A 19,945-nucleotide genomic window follows, 5' to 3' on the forward strand; every position below is an offset into this window, starting at 1 on the left:
CATTTCAGGTGGCTTCTTGGGATAAAGAGTTTGCAGGTCTTTTAGTTAGCTCTGCCCAGTGGTGCACGGTGAACTGGGTCTGAGAGAGGAAGCTGGGGGTTTAACCTGCCAAGACAAATAGGAGATCAGCCTAGGAAGCTTAGCAGCGGTAGAGCTGGGGAGGGCTGAGCCTAAGAAGAGAAAATTGGAGGGTGTCCGACTTAGCAGCCAAGTGTTCCAGTGGGAGAACTCAGCACAAGAAAGCTTTAAATAAAGAAGGCCAGAATTTTGCAAAATTGAAAAATATTGTGCATGTAACTTCCCACCCTATTTAACCCTCTTTCTGCTTCTGCCCAGCAAAATGGCAAATGCTGAACTTCGCAATCTCCTGTCTCAATACCAAACCCTGTTTCCATCTCCGACAGGCTCTGGGAGGCGATATCAGTTGAACGCCATCCATGCCAGCAAAGCGTGCAATGTGATCAGCAAATACACGGCCTTCGTCCCTGTGGATCTGACCTGCAATGCCTACCTGCCTACCGTCGTAGAGTATGCCAACACAGGTAAGTAGGAACCTCGACATGACTACCAGTCCAACTGCAGAGGCCACACCTTCTTTCCCTTCTCCAAACGTTGCTCAGTAGATGTAACATCTCACAGCGTTGGACGACGATACGGGAGGTTTACAATGTGCCACTGAAAAGACTCAAAGCGCTTGCTACCTACTGCAGGTCAGGTGGGCGACCGAGAAGGTGTCATGAATCATAGCGCTGCTAGGTGGTTTGGGGTCATCTCCTACATACGTGAGTGCAGGGTACGTACGTAATGTTATGTGGTCCACATGGTATCCTTTAGCTGCTCTTTTACTTAGAGCAGTGGTTCCCAACCCTGTCCTGGAGGAACACCAGGCCAATTGGGTTTTCAGGCTAGCCCTAATGAATATGCATGAAGCAAATTTGCATGCCTATCACTTCCATCATATGCAAATCTCTCTCATGCATATTCATTAGGGCTAGCCTGAAAACCCGATTGGCCTGGTGTTCCTCCAGGACAGGGTTGGGAATCACTGACTTAGAGCATGGTAGGGAAAGTCTGTTACCAGCGTGACACCACTCTAAGTTCTTTGGCAATGCAGGGAAAAAGCCTTAAAGACTATGACCACTCATAAAGCAAATGAGGAACTAAGAAAACAGACCAGGGTTAGAATCTGGTACCAAGAGAGGGATGTTTGTGTTATTTCTATTTTTGTGTAACATAACAGCATAAGAATCGCCATACTGAGACAGACCGAAGGTCCATCCAGCCCAATATCCTGTTTCCAACAATGGCCAACCCAGGTCCCAAGTATTGGGTAGAAACCCAAAGAGTAGCAACATTCCAGAGCTGAGACTGTGATGTCATAATGCCTCATTCCACCAGTGTCTCAAAGCCAGCCTCATCAGTGATGTCACAATGGCTTGATTGTCCTATACTTGGCTCACATAAGAACATAAGAGCTGCCATACTGGGACAGACTGAAGGTCCATCAAACCCAGTATCCTGTTTCCAACACTGGCCAACCCAGGTCCCAAGTATTGGGTAGAAACCCAAAGAGTAGCAACATTCCAGAGCTGAGACTGTGATGTCATAATGCCTCATTCCACCAGTGCCTCAAAGCCAGCCTCATCAGTGATGTCACAATGGCTTGATTGTCCTATACTTGTCTCACATAAGAACATAAAAGCTGCTATACTGGGACAGATCGAAGGTCCATCAAGCCCAATATCCTGTTTCCAACACTGGCCAACCCAGGTCCCAAGTATCTAGCTCCAAAAAAGTAGAACAGATTTTATGCTGCTTATCCTAGGAATAAGCAGTGGATTTCCCCAAACCAACTCAATAATGGCCTATGGGCTGCTCTTATAGGAAATTATCCAAACCTTTTTAAAACCCTGCTAAGCTAACTGATTTCACCACACTCTCTGGCAACAAATTCCAGAGTTTAATTACACATTGTGTGAATAATTTTTTCTCTGTTTTGTTTTAAATCTACTACTTAGTGGCTTCTTTACATGGCCCCTAGTCCTAGTATTTTTGGAAAGAGTAAACAAGAAAAAGGCTGAGAAGCTGGCAGGAGCGGCAAAAGCGTCCTTTAAGGAACACCCTCCCGATCTGGCTCTATCCCGCGGATCCAACACTTTTGCTAATGACCTGATCATGCGCAATTTGTAGAAGCAATTTTTTACTATTTGACTTACGTGATCTTGGTATGCTAGTATATGGTCCAGTATAACGTACTTACTCCCATGAGCTGACTATTCTCCCTCTTAGGCATTGCTCAGATGAATTTTCTCCTCAGGACTCTTCCAGCTCATGTGAGGACCGCAAGGGAGATTTGTTGCTCTTCACCTCCTGAGACACCAAGAGGACCTTAGAGAGTAACCCCTTGCTGGCTCCCTGGTCGATGACAATCTAATCTAATCTAGTCTTTGATTTTTTTTTATACCGATTCATCCCAACAGGAGGGCTTGACTCGGTTAACGAAATATTAATAAAATTATACCGGAGATTAGAACAGAAACTATATCTTCTAGGCCAGAATTTTATTTTTTATGATTGATTATTTGAAAAAGAAGGATCATTAGTAAATTTCTGAAATAAATCACGTCTTCAGTACTTTACGAAAAGTGGGTAGATGAGAGAGAACTCTAATTATAGAAGGAAGCTCATTCCAAACTTTTACGAATAAAAAAGAAAATGATCGACAAAAATTGGCCATAGTTTTTATTCCTTTATTAGCGGGAAAGCCAAGTTTGTATTTCTGAGAGCTCCTAGAATTAGAGATTTCTTGTGAATTAAATGAGGCAGAAACCAAAGGAGAAAAAATACCATATAGGATTTTGAAAATTTCGGTTGCGCATTTAAATTAGATCCTCCAGCAAACAGGAAGCCGGTGAAGGGATCTCAGTAAAGGTGTGACATGATCGTATTTAGGTTTGCCGTATATCAGTTTAGCTGCCGTATTCTGGATAAAGCATAAAGCGAGTTGCCATAGTCCAACTGAGCCCACTTAATACTTCTGCCCCCAGAAAAATGCCAAACAAAGATTAATAAAACCTCTTTGGAACGACCTTACTACCCCGCTGCGGAACCTGGGCTCCCTCTAATTATTCCGCAAGCAACTGAAAACCCGGCTTTTCACTAAAATGTAATTCTATACCCCCTTATTTTTCTCTTCTATATACAAGTTCATGTAAACCTTTTTTTTTTTTCCTTTTCTTCCTATATTTTAAGTTCTTGTAAACCGTGCCGAGCTCCACAACATCCGTGGAGATGATGAGGTATATAAACTTAAGGTTTAGTTTAGTTTAGTTGTTACCTCATAGAACAGAAACCCCCAGGTTTCTGGAATTTTCCAAGTTCTTTTTTTTTTTTTTTTTTTTTATTGAGTTTAATACTTTTACAATATCATAAAGATATCAAGGAAAAAAAGGGTTTCCATACAAATTTTCGTTTCAAGAAATAATACAAAAAACAATCCTTTACAAGCCCACTAAAAAGGGGAGACATATTGCTTATTTTCAAATAAATTTTAAAGGAAAACAAAGAAATGGTTGAGTTCCAATTAACTCAAATCATTCCCAACTAAATTTAGGACATTTTGACATTCCTACCCTAATTCCTCATCAATAAATAAAAAAAAAAAGAAAAGAGATCTCACTTCTGTTCACGAGCTACCAAAAATTGTTGCAATTAAATGGGGTCCCAAAAGACAAATTCAGTATCTTGTATCTTAACCAGACATTTACAAGGAAACCCAAGTTCTTAATAACTCAGTAGAGGCCTGGAGATCTTTATAGAAATATTGAACACAATGTGCCTGGTAACATGCTTATATTCAGCATTAAAATACATCCTAATCGCTTACCGAAACCAAATTGGCCCACAATTATTATTGTTTAGTATTCTGGCTGATAGTCAGCTGACAGCGGTTGTTTTTATGTCCACTGCCGACTGTATTGCCGGGCTATATTGCACTCAGGCATTGAATATCCAGTTAAATGTCGACCACTAAAACTTATGCCATTACGTGTAATATTCAGCTTTTAACCACATAAGCTGAACTGGTTGGCAAATTAATCTCTGGAACTTGTGGCCAGAAGATTTGGTAAAAGCGGTAAATGTAGATGGGTTTTAAAAAGATTTAGGCCGAGTTCCTGGAGGGAAAGTCCGTAGTCTGCAATTGAGACAGACATGGGGGAAGCCACTGTTTGCCCTGGGATCGATAGCATGGAATGTTGTTACTCTGTGTGGAACGTTGCTACTCTTTGGAGTTCCAGAACCTTGCTTACTCTTTGGGGTTTCAGAACCTTGCTTACTCTTTGGAGTTCCAGAACCTTGCTTACTCTTTGGGGTTTCAGAATGTCGTTACGATTTGGGTTTCTGCCAGGTACTTGTGACCTGGATTGGTCACTGTGGAAAGATGTACTATTGATCTGACCTTATGTTCTTATGCAGTTCAATTTAAGTGGTTATGTTATGTGGTTAAGGGCTGAATATCAGCACTTAACCATATAAGTACCAACTCCACCCCTGGACCTCCCACAAGTTAGATGGTTTCTGCTCAGGTGCTAACCTCAAATGTTTAGTGGTATTAACCAGTTAACTGCCGCTGAATATTCACGGTTAGCCATGGACAAGCAACGTAAATAGCCAGGAGCATAACCTGACCGTTTGAATCACTTTGAATGTCAGGCAGATTATTATTATTAATGAATCTTTAAATAAATCAACACAAGCAGTGCAGTTCTCGGAGAGGTTGTTTGGGATCCAGGTGGTGGTGGCAGTGCCTGACTCTGTGTTTCTGTTTCCCATGCAAGGCGCCAGTCTGAAGCAGAGGGGCCACTGGAGCTCGGCCAGCAGGCGCCATCGAGGTTTCTCCATCGGACTTGGACGCTCCCAGTCAACCTGTGGGCCAGAGGCGACCGATGATGGTTTTTACGTCATGAGTAAGAACCGTGTTTCTTCCCTGAACCAAGTAATGCATCAGAGCTAAGAAAAAGCTTGTCGTCACCTTCCTTTTTGGTCCTAATCTTAGTTAATCAAAGGGAGAGCATGGAACCAAGAAAATCTTATGCTCGCAAAACAATTTTTTCAGCTTATGAGGTTGTTCCTCCTGTCTGCGATTCCTTCTTTATACCTTTTTGATCTCACGTTTTTGTCCTGAGGCTTATGCAGGTTTTTTTTTTTTTAATATAATTAATAGAAAAGAGTTTACCTTTTGCTGTGATCACAGCTCCTGTTTTTAAGACTCCCCACATCCAATATTCATCATTTCAAGAGGCAATTTTCAGACTGTCTGCACTGGGACAGAGATAGGGATACCAGACATGTCTGGGGGTCCGGATGACTTTTCAAAACCTGGTATTTTGTTCAGGTTTTGAAAAGTCTCCAGCAGCGAACGACATTGGGACGGCTACCCAAATGAGACTGGAGATCCTGCAGACTTCATCACTTCAATCTCAGACCTAGGCTTCAAGCAAATGGTCCCTTCGCCAACTCACTCTGCAGGCCACATCCTAGATCTAATCTTTATTCAAAAAGACACCCCCAAACCCCATCCTGTACTACCAAACCAGTACCCTGGTCTGATCACCATCTGATCACATTCAACCGCACCTACAAAACAAGTCAACCATCAATCAGGAAGCAACCCCAACGTAAGATAATATACAATAACAAGGCTATTAACTTTCTTAGAGGATCTCTCCACAGGCATCTCAAACCTAATAGGAACATCAAAACCAAATTCCCAGTCTGTTGAAGAGGCAGCCATGGAGTGGCACACTGAGGTAAAAAACCCTATGCGAAGGGCTAGCCCTAGTCAACGAGATCAAATACTATTCCCACAAATACTCCTCTCTCTGGTTTACCAACAACTTGAAAATTAAGAAAAGAGTACTTAGGTGAGCGGAAAGGGGATGGTACAAACCCAGGCTTAACAGTGACAGGTCCAAATGGAAGGAACTGCATGTAGAATATAAAAAAGCCACCCTAGAGGCTAAAAAGAAGTACTACTCTGAACAACTGTTAAGGACCCCCAATAGATCAAAAAACCTTTTCAAACTAACCAAAAAGATACAACATCACAAGGAGACAACATCGAACTCGACAGTGAAATGCTCTCAGCCTACTTCACTGACAAAGTAGAAAAAAATATGGTCTTACCTTGACCATGCTACAGACATCATCCCTCCACAACTCAAACAAAATAATTAAAACTACAACTAAGAACCTAACTCGCTTCAAAACTATCTTCCACAATGACATAGCCAAGAGACTAGATGCTCTTCAGCCCTCCGGCTCCAACCTATGTCCCTGTCCACCTCACTTCCTGGTGACGGTGAAAGACGCCTTTGTAGACTCCATCCATCCTCTCGTCAACACCTCTCTAGAAATAGGCATAGTGTCCATAAACTGGAAGTCGGCGGTCATCAAACCAATCCAGAAGAAATCCACACTTGACCCTAATGTGCCTGGTGACTTTAGGTCTGTCTCTGACCTACCCTTCATCTCCAAGATCCTAACATCACTTCTTGGCCCCGCAACCAGAAAGTGATTTCAGAGGGGAGCCAGGTTGGCGCGAACAGCAGACTGGAGAAGCTGCTCGTGTTGGCAAAGATTTAAAGAGATTCTGGCGGGAAGGGAGGGTATGAGCATGGTGTGTGTGGGTGGGGGGTGGAGGTGGAGAAGTGCAGGTGCCTCCGTCAAGACGGTGCCCAGGGCAAAGATTTAAAGAGGTATGGGGGGAGGAAGAGGAGCGTTGCTGGTGCTCCTACCAAGGCGGCACCCGGGGCAGCCCCCTCGCCCCCTCCCTTACTATATCAGTGGGTGAAGAGAAAATTCATCCCCATCACACAAGCTTCTACCACTTGTAAGAAATCCCATGACGCCCTTTCCTCCATCCCTAGTCCTTCTACTGAACACATCAAATACTGTATGTCTTGTGGTGACCAGAACTGTTTTTAGCACCTGGGGCAGATAAGCATTATACCCCTCAACTCCTTCTCTTCTCGCCCCCCTCTCGAATTCTTTATCCCCTTTCCCTCTTCCTTCCCACTCAAGCTAGATGGTAGAAGGAAAGCGACCCTCTATTGCAACTTTACCTGAATTTAAATCACCTTAAGCTAAAAGGTGTTTCCTAAATTCAAATACCCATTCCCCCCTTTTGCCTGCTGCAAGGCCATGCTATCTCCTAAGAGCGGAAAAATTGAGATTTTTGCTTCCCTCGCTCATCCCTGATGGTGATTACCTTGCAAATTAACAAATCTCTTACTGATGAAAGTCATCCTAAGGGAAGCGGTGATTGTTGGCAAGCCAAGCCCCTCGCGGATAGTTACAGTAAAATAATCGGTGAGGTTATCAAACAACATATTACTTGGGGATTAAGTTGAAGAATGATTACCCCAATGCCTTTGTAATGGCAAACTACAGGGCGACAGCATGGAGTCAGATCGAATCACCAGTGTCGGAGAGAATCTCTTGAAAAGCATATATTAATTTGTTATAGTTTATACCGAGCAAGTAGGCAAAGCAGATTGGCTATTCTGCAGCGTGCCATTAATATGAGTGAGATTAATAAAATGGAAAGACTCTTTGTCTCCAGGGACCCAAGTATAGACTAGCAGATGGTCTTGATTGACAGGAAGTTGAAAGGCTGTGAAGTTGGGTTGGGTGATGGGTTCGCTAAATGAAAGCTGAGTTCATTTCCCGTGCTTCCAAATAAAGTGTAAGGTTTCCACATTAAGGATTTTTGCAAAGTTACAATTTTGATTCCTAATTAATGAGCACAAGCTTATCAACTGCCACCGCAGAGAAAAGGCATCGCAAAAAGGCTATTGGAAAATGATTGGAAAGGACTGTCGCACGGCTTTCTCTTGCAAAACCTTTTGATGACTGCAAATGTTAAGTTTGACACTGGAGTTAATAACATACCAGTCTGCCTATCCACAGCATCCACTATCTCCTCCTCTCCTTATTGGCTAAGGCTCTTTACACCTGCATTGTGATGTCATAGAGCTTTATGGTTATAGAAACATTGTAACATGATGGCAGATAAAGGCCAAATGGCCCATCCGCAGCATCCACTCTCTCCTCCTCTCTCTACTGGCTAAACCCTGTCTCGTAGTCCCACCCCAGGCACTTGTTGCCGATGAAAAGTGACCCCCTCCTGATGAAGAGCCGAAACGCAAGTCGGGCGGGGGGCCATGTATTTTAAATGGTGATTTATTCACATGTACTGAAGCACTTTGAACACGATTTTGCACTGATTCACACGCAGAGATTCTGTGGTTATTGAGAAGATTCCAACCAGACCAAGTTCTCAGATAAGTTTTAAAATATATTATTTTGGTGATGGTTGGCAAGGGACAGTAAAGGCTATGATGGTCCCTATTATAACTGCAGTTTGATGTTATCATCTCACTTTGGCTTATGAGGTCAGAGCACTTTACTAATTAAATAATTTTATTAATTTAAGAACTAGAGCTGTGATTTTGAAGTTATACAATTATTATAGTCTATCGCAGCCTTTTATTTATTATCTCCCCTAAGATAATAATATAGAAACATTGTAACATGATGGCAGATAAAGGCCAAATGGCCCATCCGCAGCATCCACTATCTCCTCCTCTCCCTATTGGCTAAGGCTCTTAACATTTGCATCTCCTCTTCCTATAGGCTAAGGCTCTTTACACCTGCATTGTGAGGTCATAGAGCTTTATGGTTATAGAAACATGATGGCAGATAAAGGCCAAATGGCCCATCTGCAGCATTCACTATCTCCTCCTCTCCCTATTGGCTAAGGCTCTTAACATTTGAATCTCCTCTTCTTATTGGCTAAGGCTCTTTACACCTGCATTGTGATGTCATAGAGCTTTATGGTTATTGAAACATTGTAAAATGATGGCAGATAAAGGCCAAATGGCCCATCTAGTCTGCCCATGTGCAGTAACCTTAGATTTGTGCCTGGTATGATGTGGATGGGAGAAAACATATCGCCATTGTGTTCATTAATGATTTATTTTTGTTAGTCTGTTAAATAGATCTGCGCAACAATCCTGCAATGTTGCTGTTTGTATCCCTGTTATTTTTAAGCTGAAAAAGATGTTACATGTTTGTTTGTGCAAATTGTAATATAAATATAGTTGCAAACCCCCCTCCCCCCGAAAATGAGAATGACAACAGATAAACACCATATGGCCTAGCAAGAATGCCCACGCATTGCAACTACGCACTAAGCTCTCCAGTCTTTTCTCTTGGAAACAGAGATAATGAAAGACCCTCGTCTCTTTCCCTTACATTTTCTCCCCAAAATGGGCCAACAAAAGTGGCTTAGAGAAGCAACGGATCTTACCCTTACATTAAGGATATAGGCCAAGCTTACGAGTGGCCTATATCCTTAATGGAATGGCTTGGAATAACTGAACAGACTGAATTGCCCACTTGATCTTTATCTGGCATCAAATACCATCTGCCTATTCTATACTACACCCCAATTATCCTCTATAATAAAACCCTACGCGCTGTGCTATGCTGTGTCTCTCCATGCCGAATTCCATTTTGGAACACGGAGGCAGGGAACACGCCAGCGACTCCCCCCTCCTGCCCTCACTCACCAACCGCCGCTGCTGCTCCTCTTCAAAGCAACCTGTTGAGGTTCGCCGGCCGGCTGTAGCGAACCTCGCAGGCCGCTCTCCATCTCGGTAGCACGTTCCCTCATGCAAATTTGTCATTTCTTAAATAAAACATTAGCTATTTTTTTTGAGGCCCTCCAAATACCAACAAATCCCAAATGTGGCCCTGCAAAGGGTTGGAGTTGGAGACCACTGCCTTAACTGTATCCATGACATCCTGTTTGTCTTTGGGAAGCAGAGCCGAGATTGTGATGTCATAATGCCTCATTCCACCAATAAGAGCCAACCTCATCAGTGATGTCACAATGGCTTGATTGTCCTGTTCTCCCCTCTGCCCTCCAACCCAGTCAACAGATTAACTGTTCCTCTTAATTCAGTGGTCTCAAACTCGTGGCCCAGGGGCCACATGCGGCCCACCTGGTCCTATTTTGAGGCCCTTGGTATGTTTATAATAATCACAAAAGTAAAATAAAACAGTTTCTTGGTCATATGTCTCTTTAGCTATAAATGACAATATTATCATTAAGACTTAGCCAAAAGGAAAGATTGATAAACAATAAAGAGTTTTACCTCATGCAAAATGGTCATTCCTTTAATAAGACATTAACTATTTATTTCTGAGGCCCTCCAAGTACCTACAAATCCCAAATGTGGCCCTGCAAAGGGTTGGAGTTTGAGACCACTGGTTTAGGGTGTCCAGGAACCCTTTGCCATTGCTCCTACCGTATCACAGTTTCGAATGTGAAAGTCATGCAAAACTTGCCGGCCCCTCGCAAATGAAATGGTGATATCGCTGCATCACACCCCCCCCCCCCCCCCCCATGTTTGAAATGCAGGCAGAGGACTCTGCACATGAGGGCACACCGAGTGCCAGATGTGATTAGAGAGCTTAAAGAGGGAAGAGCAGGATAAATGCTTGAACGCTATCAAATGCGATTGATTAGGGTATGTTTTCAAATGTTAATTAATAAAGAAGCTGTGACAAAGGCTGGAAGCCTTGCCGAGAATCGTTAAGTGTAAAATATTAGTATTGACCCTAATCTGTAATTCAATGGGTATAAAAGAAAAATGAAAGCAGGTTAAAATCAGATCCAAAGACAAACAACAAGCAGACCTTATACAGAGACATTCAGCAAGAAACAAAAGGGACATGAGAAGAAGGAGAATATAGAAGTCATTCTATAAACAAGCAGAAAAATATACAGAGTGCTGGTATATAGAATGTCTAAAGTTAAGTACCAGGATTCTGATCATGAATCCCCTAAATTAAGAACATAAGAGCTGTCATACTGGGACAGATCGAAGGTCCATCAAACCCACTATCCTCTTTCCAACAGTGGCCAACCCAGGTCCCAAATACCTAGCAGAAAGCCAAAGAGTAGCAACATTCCAGAGCTGAGATTGTGATGTCATAATGCCTCATTCCACCAGTGCCTAAGAGCCAACCTCAGCAGTGATGTCACAATGGCTTGATTGGCCTATATCCGGCTCACATAAGAGATGTCATACTGGGACAGATCGAAGGTCCATGAAGCCCAATATCCTGTTTCCAACACTGGCCAACTTTGAGGACCATGTGGGCCAGCCAAGGGTTTAGTTTGGCGGCTTGGAAGGCATAGGTTTTGTCAAGGAATTTTGTTGAGTGGCATAGTTTTAGGGAGGGGAAGGCGAAGAGTTGAATTTTGCGGGAGTTCTTATAGTTGTGGTTTAGGGTGAAGTGGGGGGGGGGTGATCATAAGTGCCAGCACCAAGATCTTAAACTGAATTCTTCAAGAGATTGCAAGCCGATGTAGCTTAACCAATAAAGGAGTTCTATGTTCGTAACGAGAAATACCCCCAAACGCTCACGCTGCCGCCTTCTGCGCTACTTGTAACACAAGTAATGGCCATGATCGACATGACAGAAGATAATTAGACGAACGGTTGATATAAATTTGGATTCTTTTGTTCCAGATCCGGAAGAAATCCTTCTGTCTCCCTGCAGCACCCTCTCTTCCTCAGGTTGGGAAAGATGCAGTTTTCCAGATGGTAAGTGACTAATTTGCTGTGTGACAGTTGCACTCGGAAGCATTTCTGGAGCCGTTTTGGGTTTGTGCCTTTTTGAGCTGAGAATAGATTTGTGCTATCAGTTCCATCTAAGACTTGAGGCTCCCCTAGTGGGAAAGTCGAACAATGCTTCCATGAGTGTGTCTCGGGGATGAGGTCCAGCACTACAGAAAGGTACTGGAGCCTGGGCCACTGTGGCTTTTCTCCTCACTGTCCCAAAGACCTTCTGTGATCCAAGGTAAGCTGTGCTCTTCTGAAGCGCAGTCAGCAGCCAACGTAACCAGAGACGTTTCTGCGGTGTAGGTTTGATCAATGGTTCGTCAACCTTTGAGTTCAGCTAGGCTTATAAAATATTTGTTTTTCATTGTCACAGCTTTTGCTGTTAGGGGCTCGTAATCAAAACTTTAAAACGTCCAAAAACCAACCTAAGTCGGCACTTGGACATCCAAATAGCAGGGAGGTCCAAGTGCTGATACTCGAAACCAACTTTCTGGACGTGCACCACGTCTAAGCTGCTGTGCGTTCAGAGATCAAAGGGGCGTGTTGGGAGGTGTGTTATGGGCGGGAATCAGACAGGCTTCAACTTGGACGTAGCCCAGCCATAATCAAAGCTAGATGCCAGCAGAGGGAACCTAGATGCCAGCAGAAAGACTTGTTTGAGTTGCATCTAAGTTTCACAAAGGTGCCTAAACTGACAAGAAGACCACTGGAGGATTTAAGGCATGACCCCCCCTTACTCCCCCAGTGGTCATGACCCCCCTCCCACCACCCAAAGAGTGAAAATAAACCCCAAAACCTGTAGGCTTGGCATCAGCTGATCGCGGCAGAAGCAATCTCCATCAGCTGAGCTGGTTTCAGGGATTCCTGGTGACTCAGCTGATGGGGATTCCCCCTACCATGATCAGCTGATCCACAGAGCCCTATACCCCTCCCCCTGACATCCCCAACATCCTGGACATCCCCTGACATCCCCCTTACATCTCCGACATCCTCCTGACACCCCCCTTTACATCCCCGACATCCCCCTGACACACACCGGACCTCCCCCAACATCCCCTGACATCTCCACACACACACACACACACCTCAACATCCCCACAACATTCCTGGGACCCCCTCCCACATCCCAGGACCTTCCCCTCCCTCATACCTTCAGATCAGAAAATGGCTGGAGGGAAACTGGAGGACGCTAGAGAGAAGGGGGGAAACATGCAGGCCTTCGGTAAATCGGGCAGCGCTGGTGCCGTACTGCGTTATGGAAGTCAGCTGGCAGGCGCCTCTCTTCCTCTTCAGTGTGCCGCATCACACTTGGAATCTCGGCAGGCACTGTTTGAGATACACTGCTCTATAGGAATGGCCCGTGAGAGCAAAAGAAAGAGAGAATTTTAAAATGCTGTTTATTATCTCATGCATTAAAAAGTGACTCAAAGTGTTTTTGGAGAGGCTTTAGTCATGGTTTCCCAGACAGAGTTGTATATTGTATATTTTATACTTGCACTTTATTTTAAATTGCTTTGATTTTGGTTTCTAATTTACCCCCCCCCTCCCTTTTTACAAAAACGTGGCGCAGTTTTTAGCGCTGTCCACAGTGGTAACAGTTCTGACGCTCACTGGAATTCTATGAGCATCGGAGTTGTTACTGCCCGCAGCCAGTGCTAAAAACTGTGTTACGGTTTTGTAAAAAAAAAAAAAAAAAAAGGGGGGGTTGTTAGTCAGTGGCGTTATGACGAAGGGCGGCACCCAGGGCTGGGGTCCACTTCCCCGCTGCTTCCGCGCCCACCCCCCCTCCACAGTTCCCCACACGTACCTCTTGAAATGTTCGTTGGCGGTGAGCTGCATCTGGCACCCGCTGCGCCAGCATCGAATCCCTTCTGACATCACATGCCGGTCCCGGCAACATTTAAAGAGGTACACAAGGGGTGGAGAAAAGGAGAAACATCAGCGCCCCCCCCCCCCCCCAAATATGGTGCCCAGGGAGGCTGGCCTCCCCACCCCCTCCTCATTACGCCACTTTATTTAGTAGTCATTCAAACAATAAACAAAACATCTAAGCTCATACTCTTGCTTCTTGTTTCAGTTCCCCAGCGCAGTCCTTCGGTCTCCTCCGTCCACTCACAAAGGTCCATCGAGAGTCTCTTTGCTGCCAGGTGGGGTCTTTATGCTGACCAGGCATTCGTATTTAGATTAAATTGAGGCAATGATTAAACCTTTTCCTTAGACTTGTTGCAGGTTCCGGGTCTCGCTGCAAGACCCGGAAACCTGCAACAAGCACAATGCCAGCTGCAGAAACCCTGAGAGAACATCTTTTCATTCTAGTTCTCAAAAGCTCGTCACATATATAGGGACCATAGAGTTTAGTTGGTATGGATAGACTGACTGAATAGGCCATTTGGTCTTTATTGGCCATCATTATCTGTGTGTCTGTTTTCTATGGCTCTTATTTTAGAAGGATTCTCTCAGGTAAATGTGGACAGTGGTGAATTTAGAGAACTGTCTTTTTAGATATGTTGATCCTCACCACATCTAGATAGCAAAGAGGCATGATTAGGACACAACAATACTAAATATTATAGACATTAGCATTTAACCCCATAAGTGACTTCTTGAAGGAGCAGATATAAAGGCCAAGGAAAGCCCCTTCCTTCACCCCCCGATATCAAGCCTGACTGTTCCCAACTGCATGGCAGCTACCCAACCCCCAGCTATTAAAGCAGCCATTGATATTAGAGAAACCCAAAAACACTGTGGAGTGACGATGTTCCTGAAATGGACTTTATTAAAAATTTAAAAGTTCCAAAAGTCTACTTGAACAATCCACATAAAAACCTTAAGGACCTAGTCCCAACACGGTTCATGTTTCGACAAGATAGTCTTCTTCAGGGGCCCCTGATAGTCCTATGGTAGTAGATACGTGGAATAATTAATCAATCCACAAGAACAATTGCGTGGAGAACGCGCTACATAAGCCAAAAGTTCTTATTGGAACTTTAAAAGTTTTTAATAAAGTCCATTCCAGGAACATCGTCACTCCACAGTGTTTTTTGGGTTTCTCTTGCATTTTCTTCTTTGTGGATCTACCAGGGTCAATTTCTTTGTTTTGGTAGCCGTTGCCTTCTGAGCTCCCCCTCCCCCGTGACATCAAGGCAGCTGCTGACATCAGACTCTCTCCCTATGAGATCCCTCGTTGCTCAAGATCAAACTTCCTCGATGCCTCCCTAGAAGTTTTCCCATGCCGACTCCTCAGTTTGGCCTTACTTAGCAGCCTGATCCCCGGTGGAAGTACCAAGAGATTACTGTTAGCCCAGAGGTGCCCAACTTCGGCCCTCGCCAGGCCAGGTTTTCCCAAATGAATATGCATGAGATCAATACGCATACAATGGAAGCAGTGCAGGCAAATAGATCTCATGCAAATTCACTGGGGAAACCCCGAAAACCCGACTGGATTCGGCCCTCGAGGGCCAGAGTTGTGCACCTCTGCGTTAGGCAGTGGCGTAGCGAGGGTGAATGGCGCCCAGGGAGGTGGAGCCCCTTTCCCCGTACCTTTTAAACTTTGGCGCGAGCAGTCACCGACTTGCTGCCCGCGTTGGCTTCGGCGCTTTTTCGGACGTCACTTTCCATGCGCGGGTCCCGGAAGTGATGTCAGAGAGAGCGCCGAAGCAGACGCAGGCAGCGAGTCGGTGGCTGCTCATGCCAAAATTTAAAAGGTGCGGGGTGGAAGGGAAAGGGCGCCCTCGCGGCAGGGGAAGGCATGGGGAGGGGATGGGGAGGAGGAGAGGTGTTGATGCCCCACACACAACAGCCTCCTCTTACTATACCACTGCCGCTAGGGGTCAGGGTACCATTTTGTTCCGGAGACCGCAATAGCAGAAGTGACTAAGGAATTGCTGCTGTTCCCTCTAGAGTACCCAGAACCCAATAAGAACCAGGGATGTGACTGGATGGGGGCTGGGAGAGCTACCGGGAGGCCACTAGTGGGACATGATACCTGGGAGGGGGGCAAGAAGGTGCTAGATGTTGGGGAGGGGGGATGGGGATGGTTAGGTAGCAGCCATGATGTCAGGAGGGCAGGGAATGTTGCTTGATGCTGGATGGGCCCCCCAGGGGGAATGATACTGGGGCAACTGGATGCTGTCAGAAGTGGTTATTTTGGAAAAGCTGCATGCTTTTCTTCCCCACGTGTAGCTTTTTAGAATTACCACCTCCATGCTGGGCACAGAGAAACTCGGGCATTCAGTCTCGCATAGACCCGCCCCCCCCAGGCTCGCCAATCCCCGTCCCGTTACGCCCCAGTCCTCCCTCTAATCCCACCATAGCCCCGCCCCCCGCTGCTTGCTCTGGTTGGACAGGAGGGTGTCCGCACATGCGCGGATGCCCTCATGCATGACACAATTTTGGGGGAAGCTTTTCAAAACCCGGACGAAAGGAGGACTTGTCCACGTCTGGTAACCCTAGTCTTGCACATCCTGATATGTACCAGAGCCTCTGTAAAAAGCTATAGGAACTGACCATGTCCTTGCCTGGATTTCTCATCTCCATCTTTATGTACATTCTAAAATTGTGCTCCACTTATATTAAGTTAATCCAAAAATAAGAATAACCTGCACATTCTTGGAATGGTTATTGGACAGGAGCCTCAGTTCTGCCAGTGCTGAGATATGCTCCGGAGGTGTTATTTTAATAAGCAGCTGATACAACAGTAGAGGCGTAGGGTGGCTTTGGTGTCTGGGGAAACTAGTCTGGCTCAGCTCCTGAAGCACGGAGTCAAAGTTGCAATGTAGCACTGCCCCGGAATGTGTGTAGTGGGGGAAAGAAAGAGCATTTTCAAAGAATAATAACAGTTTGTTAATGTTCCCCCCTCCCTCATCTCCTTGTCATTTTTCATGCTTCTTCAGATTGACCCTAAATAAAACACGGCTGTTAACTCGAGCGGCCAAAGGATTCATGAATAAATCACCAGGCAAAACAAACGAACCGGGCGGTGAGACAGAGAACGAAAATATCGATTATTTACCATTGGTGAGTTGCGATAGACAGATTCTTCAGCTTCAAATATCCAAACCTCTTCCATTAATGTTCCAGACCCAAAAGGCAAACTGTGCTTTATTTTTTTTCTGGATGCGACTTTAAGTTGACAGGAGCATAGAAAAGACCAGAAAGCCACGGGAATCACACAAAAATAAAGGCAACAGCAATTGGCACGAAGAATTCCTAATGGAAGGCATCTTCCTTGATATGATTAAATGATGTCTAGGTCCAAGCTGCTTCGTATTACATGATCCCTGATGTAGGCACATGCCGAAACACGGCTGTGTCAGGTCTTTGAAGAACTAAATACATCTTATTTCTGCGTGATTCCGTGGCTTCTTGGTTTCCTTGGCCTTCTCTTCTTCCAAGTCATTCCTGTTTACCAACGGAGTGGACTTATTCTTGAGTAACTTTAAATTGACTACAGAAGGCCCTGTAAGTATGTGGAATACACCCATTCATTCCCTGACATGCAGGTACATTGTTGGAACTCTATAGTTGCATATTTATAGGAAGGTAAGTTATCAAAGATCTAGACCAGTGGTTCCCAACCCTGTCCTGGAGGAACACCAGGCCAATTGGGTTTTCAGGCTAGCCCTAATGAATATGCATGAAGCAAATTTGCATGCCTATCACTTCCATCATATGCAAATCTCTCTCATGCATATTCATTAGGGCTAGCCTGAAATCCCGATTGGCCTGGTGTTCCTCCAGGACAGGGTTGGGAATCACTGATCTAGACAGACATTTCTTTTTCCAGCACATACTTATTGATGTATTCTGTGTAATTGGACTTAGATATGTTTCTTGTATGGGTAGGATTACCAGATGTCTGAATTTCTATGGACATGTCGTCCTTTTCAAGGACATGTCCGGGGATCCGGACAGCTTTTCAAAACCCGGATCTTTGTCCGGGTTTTGAAAAGCTTCCCTCAAAATCGCGTCAGGAACGGACATCCGCCCCATGTGCGGACGCAATGAGGTGACATCACGCAAAGGCGTGCGCGATGTCATTGCATCACGGCTGTGCAGGCACGATTGCTATCTGGGGGCGGAATGTAGCGTGACACAAGCGGAACGTTGCGGAACTGGGTGGGCCTGGGGGCTTGGCCATGGGTCTGGTAACCCTATGTAGGGAACTCTGAGAGAATTTGTCTTTCTCTATAGCAGTGATGCCTAAAACTGTCCTGGGAACCAGGTTGTCCGGACACAGGCAGCGGAATGTTGTTTGGTTTCGAGGGGCCCAGGAGCTCCGCCCTAGCCCCAGCGGAATCCTGCGGCATGGCCCATCACCAACTCCCGACTCCACCTCCTATCTCCTCCCGGCGTTGTACTTTAAATCTTCGGGGTAGCTGCCACACAGCGTCAATGAGCAGACCTGGCCCCGGAAGTAGAATGAAGGATTCCAGGGCAGACCTGCTTATTGACTCTGCGCAATGGCTGCCCCAAAGATATAAAGTACGACATCGGGAAGACACCAACCAGCAACTGCCAATATTTGTGGAGGCCATGAGCCCTGTGGCCTCCCCCCGTTCCAATGCCTATGTGTCAGGCTATCCACAATAGATATGCTTGAGAGAAATTTGGATGCAATGGAGGTTGTGAATGCAAATCTCATCGACATTCATTGTGGATCTCCTGAAAACCTGACTGTATGGTGGTTCGTTGCAACAAGTTTGGGAATGACTGCATCTACAGATGTAAAGGTAAGGAGATAGCATTTGGCAACTGAGACAGGAAGCCCTCTCCGAGGTGAGGTTAGGAGGTTCCTACATAATCCTCTTGCAAAATTCAAATAATGCAATTGATCAACTAGCCAGGTTTTCTAAAGCTTTCTTTTTTTTTGGGGGGGGGGGTCACACTTAGGTTTCTCTGCAATTGGCCTGCGGTGCTTTCTTGCTGAACCAGGCATTCTCAGATGCCATCAATATTCCACTGGAGAAGTTAAAGTGGACCTCACCTTTCATCTGCCACCGGACGGCACTCAGTCCCATTTCTCATAGTACTTCCTCTACTTCATTCAGCACCAAAAAAGCTGGCCCAGCAGGGGAGCTACATAGCCCAGGGCAGTCCGGACAGCTTCTGGCGCCCGAAGGGGACTTTCCATCCAGTACTATAAATGGCTACACTGAAGGATCTGATGACCAAATCCGTCAACGCCATTTCTCTGGGAGCACGGCAGAGAGCCTGGCCAAGTCCCTCAAATCAGAAAATGAACTCTCTCCACCGGCCATCACTATCCGCCGCTTCTCCTCGCCAGAAAGCACCCGAGCCCCTTCCCCGCTGCAGCCTGACAGCGGCCGTGGCTCTGAGACAGATGGCTCCGAGCTTCAGTCCTTGCTAGACGGTATCGAGCTGCAGCAACGGATGGAGCCTGAGGGAATGCTTTGGGCAACTGCGGTCGCCCTGGCCTGGCTAGAGCACAGCTCAGCTGCGTACTTTATTGAATGGGAGCTGGTGGCAGCCAAAGCCAGCATGTGGCTGGGAGAGCAAGAGATTCCCGAGGGCAGGAACTTGGCAGTGGTGAAAGCGACAGCCCAGCAGCTCTTTGTTCTGCTCAGGCACTGGGATGAAAACCTGGAGTTCAACGTGCTATGTTACAATCCGAGTAGTGTGTGATGGGTGGCTGATGTTGGGCGACACTTGTTGTGTCAGTTGTAGCACGAGATCAGTGATTGAACCTTGGGGGGGGGGGGATGATGACACCAGATGGCACCATTAGGGCAGAGAGAGAAAAAGAGAATGTGTCATGGCTGCTGCCTGAAAATGTCCAAACTTTAGTGCTGATAGGAATCAGAGGGCGGTTGCTCTCCCCCCCCCCCACCTTTTTCAGTCTTCCAAACATAATATTAGTCCCTGAAAAGTTGAGAATCTGTTTCAGTAAAGATTCTATAATGAGAAAGGGGTGAGGGGGAAGAATGAGAAGAGAGACATATAATAGGATTTCCCAAGACTTGATGGTTTCATGATCGCATGGTACCACCATAAGGTGGCAGAAGGTGCACTGATGGTAGAGGGTAGTTGACATAATCCGGGCTAAAATTCAGCATCAACTCCGTGGTTTCCAATGGTGTGCGGTGAGGGCTTTCAGGGGATTCAGCCAATCAAATTCAGAGCAGTACTGTCAGGGCCTTCAGGGAGTTCCGAGAATCCCCAGCTCTACAGCCTTGCTTTTTTTTTTTTTTTTTAACTTTTTGCATGATGCACTATGATTTGTTGAG

At 45.5% G+C, this 19,945-nt stretch overlaps 1 protein-coding gene across 1 annotated transcript in view; it reads left to right on the forward strand.

Annotated features, from left to right (window-relative positions):
* The window catches only part of VWA5B1 (von Willebrand factor A domain containing 5B1), a 94,085-nt gene extending 74,538 nt beyond the window's left edge, over positions 1-19,547 (forward strand). Inside the window, exons 17-22 of the mRNA XM_033921149.1 lie at positions 405-542; positions 4,839-4,967; positions 11,607-11,681; positions 13,777-13,846; positions 16,592-16,715; positions 18,591-19,547. Of these exons, the coding sequence (XP_033777040.1) occupies positions 405-542; positions 4,839-4,967; positions 11,607-11,681; positions 13,777-13,846; positions 16,592-16,715; positions 18,591-19,343 (1,289 nt within the window). The 3' untranslated portion in view covers positions 19,344-19,547. The remainder of the gene's footprint in view (positions 1-404; positions 543-4,838; positions 4,968-11,606; positions 11,682-13,776; positions 13,847-16,591; positions 16,716-18,590) is intronic.
* Positions 19,548-19,945: the final 398 nt, after the last annotated feature.

This window comes from Geotrypetes seraphini, chromosome 15 (assembly GCF_902459505.1).
Source record: "Geotrypetes seraphini chromosome 15, aGeoSer1.1, whole genome shotgun sequence".
NCBI classification, from domain to species: Eukaryota; Metazoa; Chordata; class Amphibia; order Gymnophiona; family Dermophiidae; genus Geotrypetes; species Geotrypetes seraphini.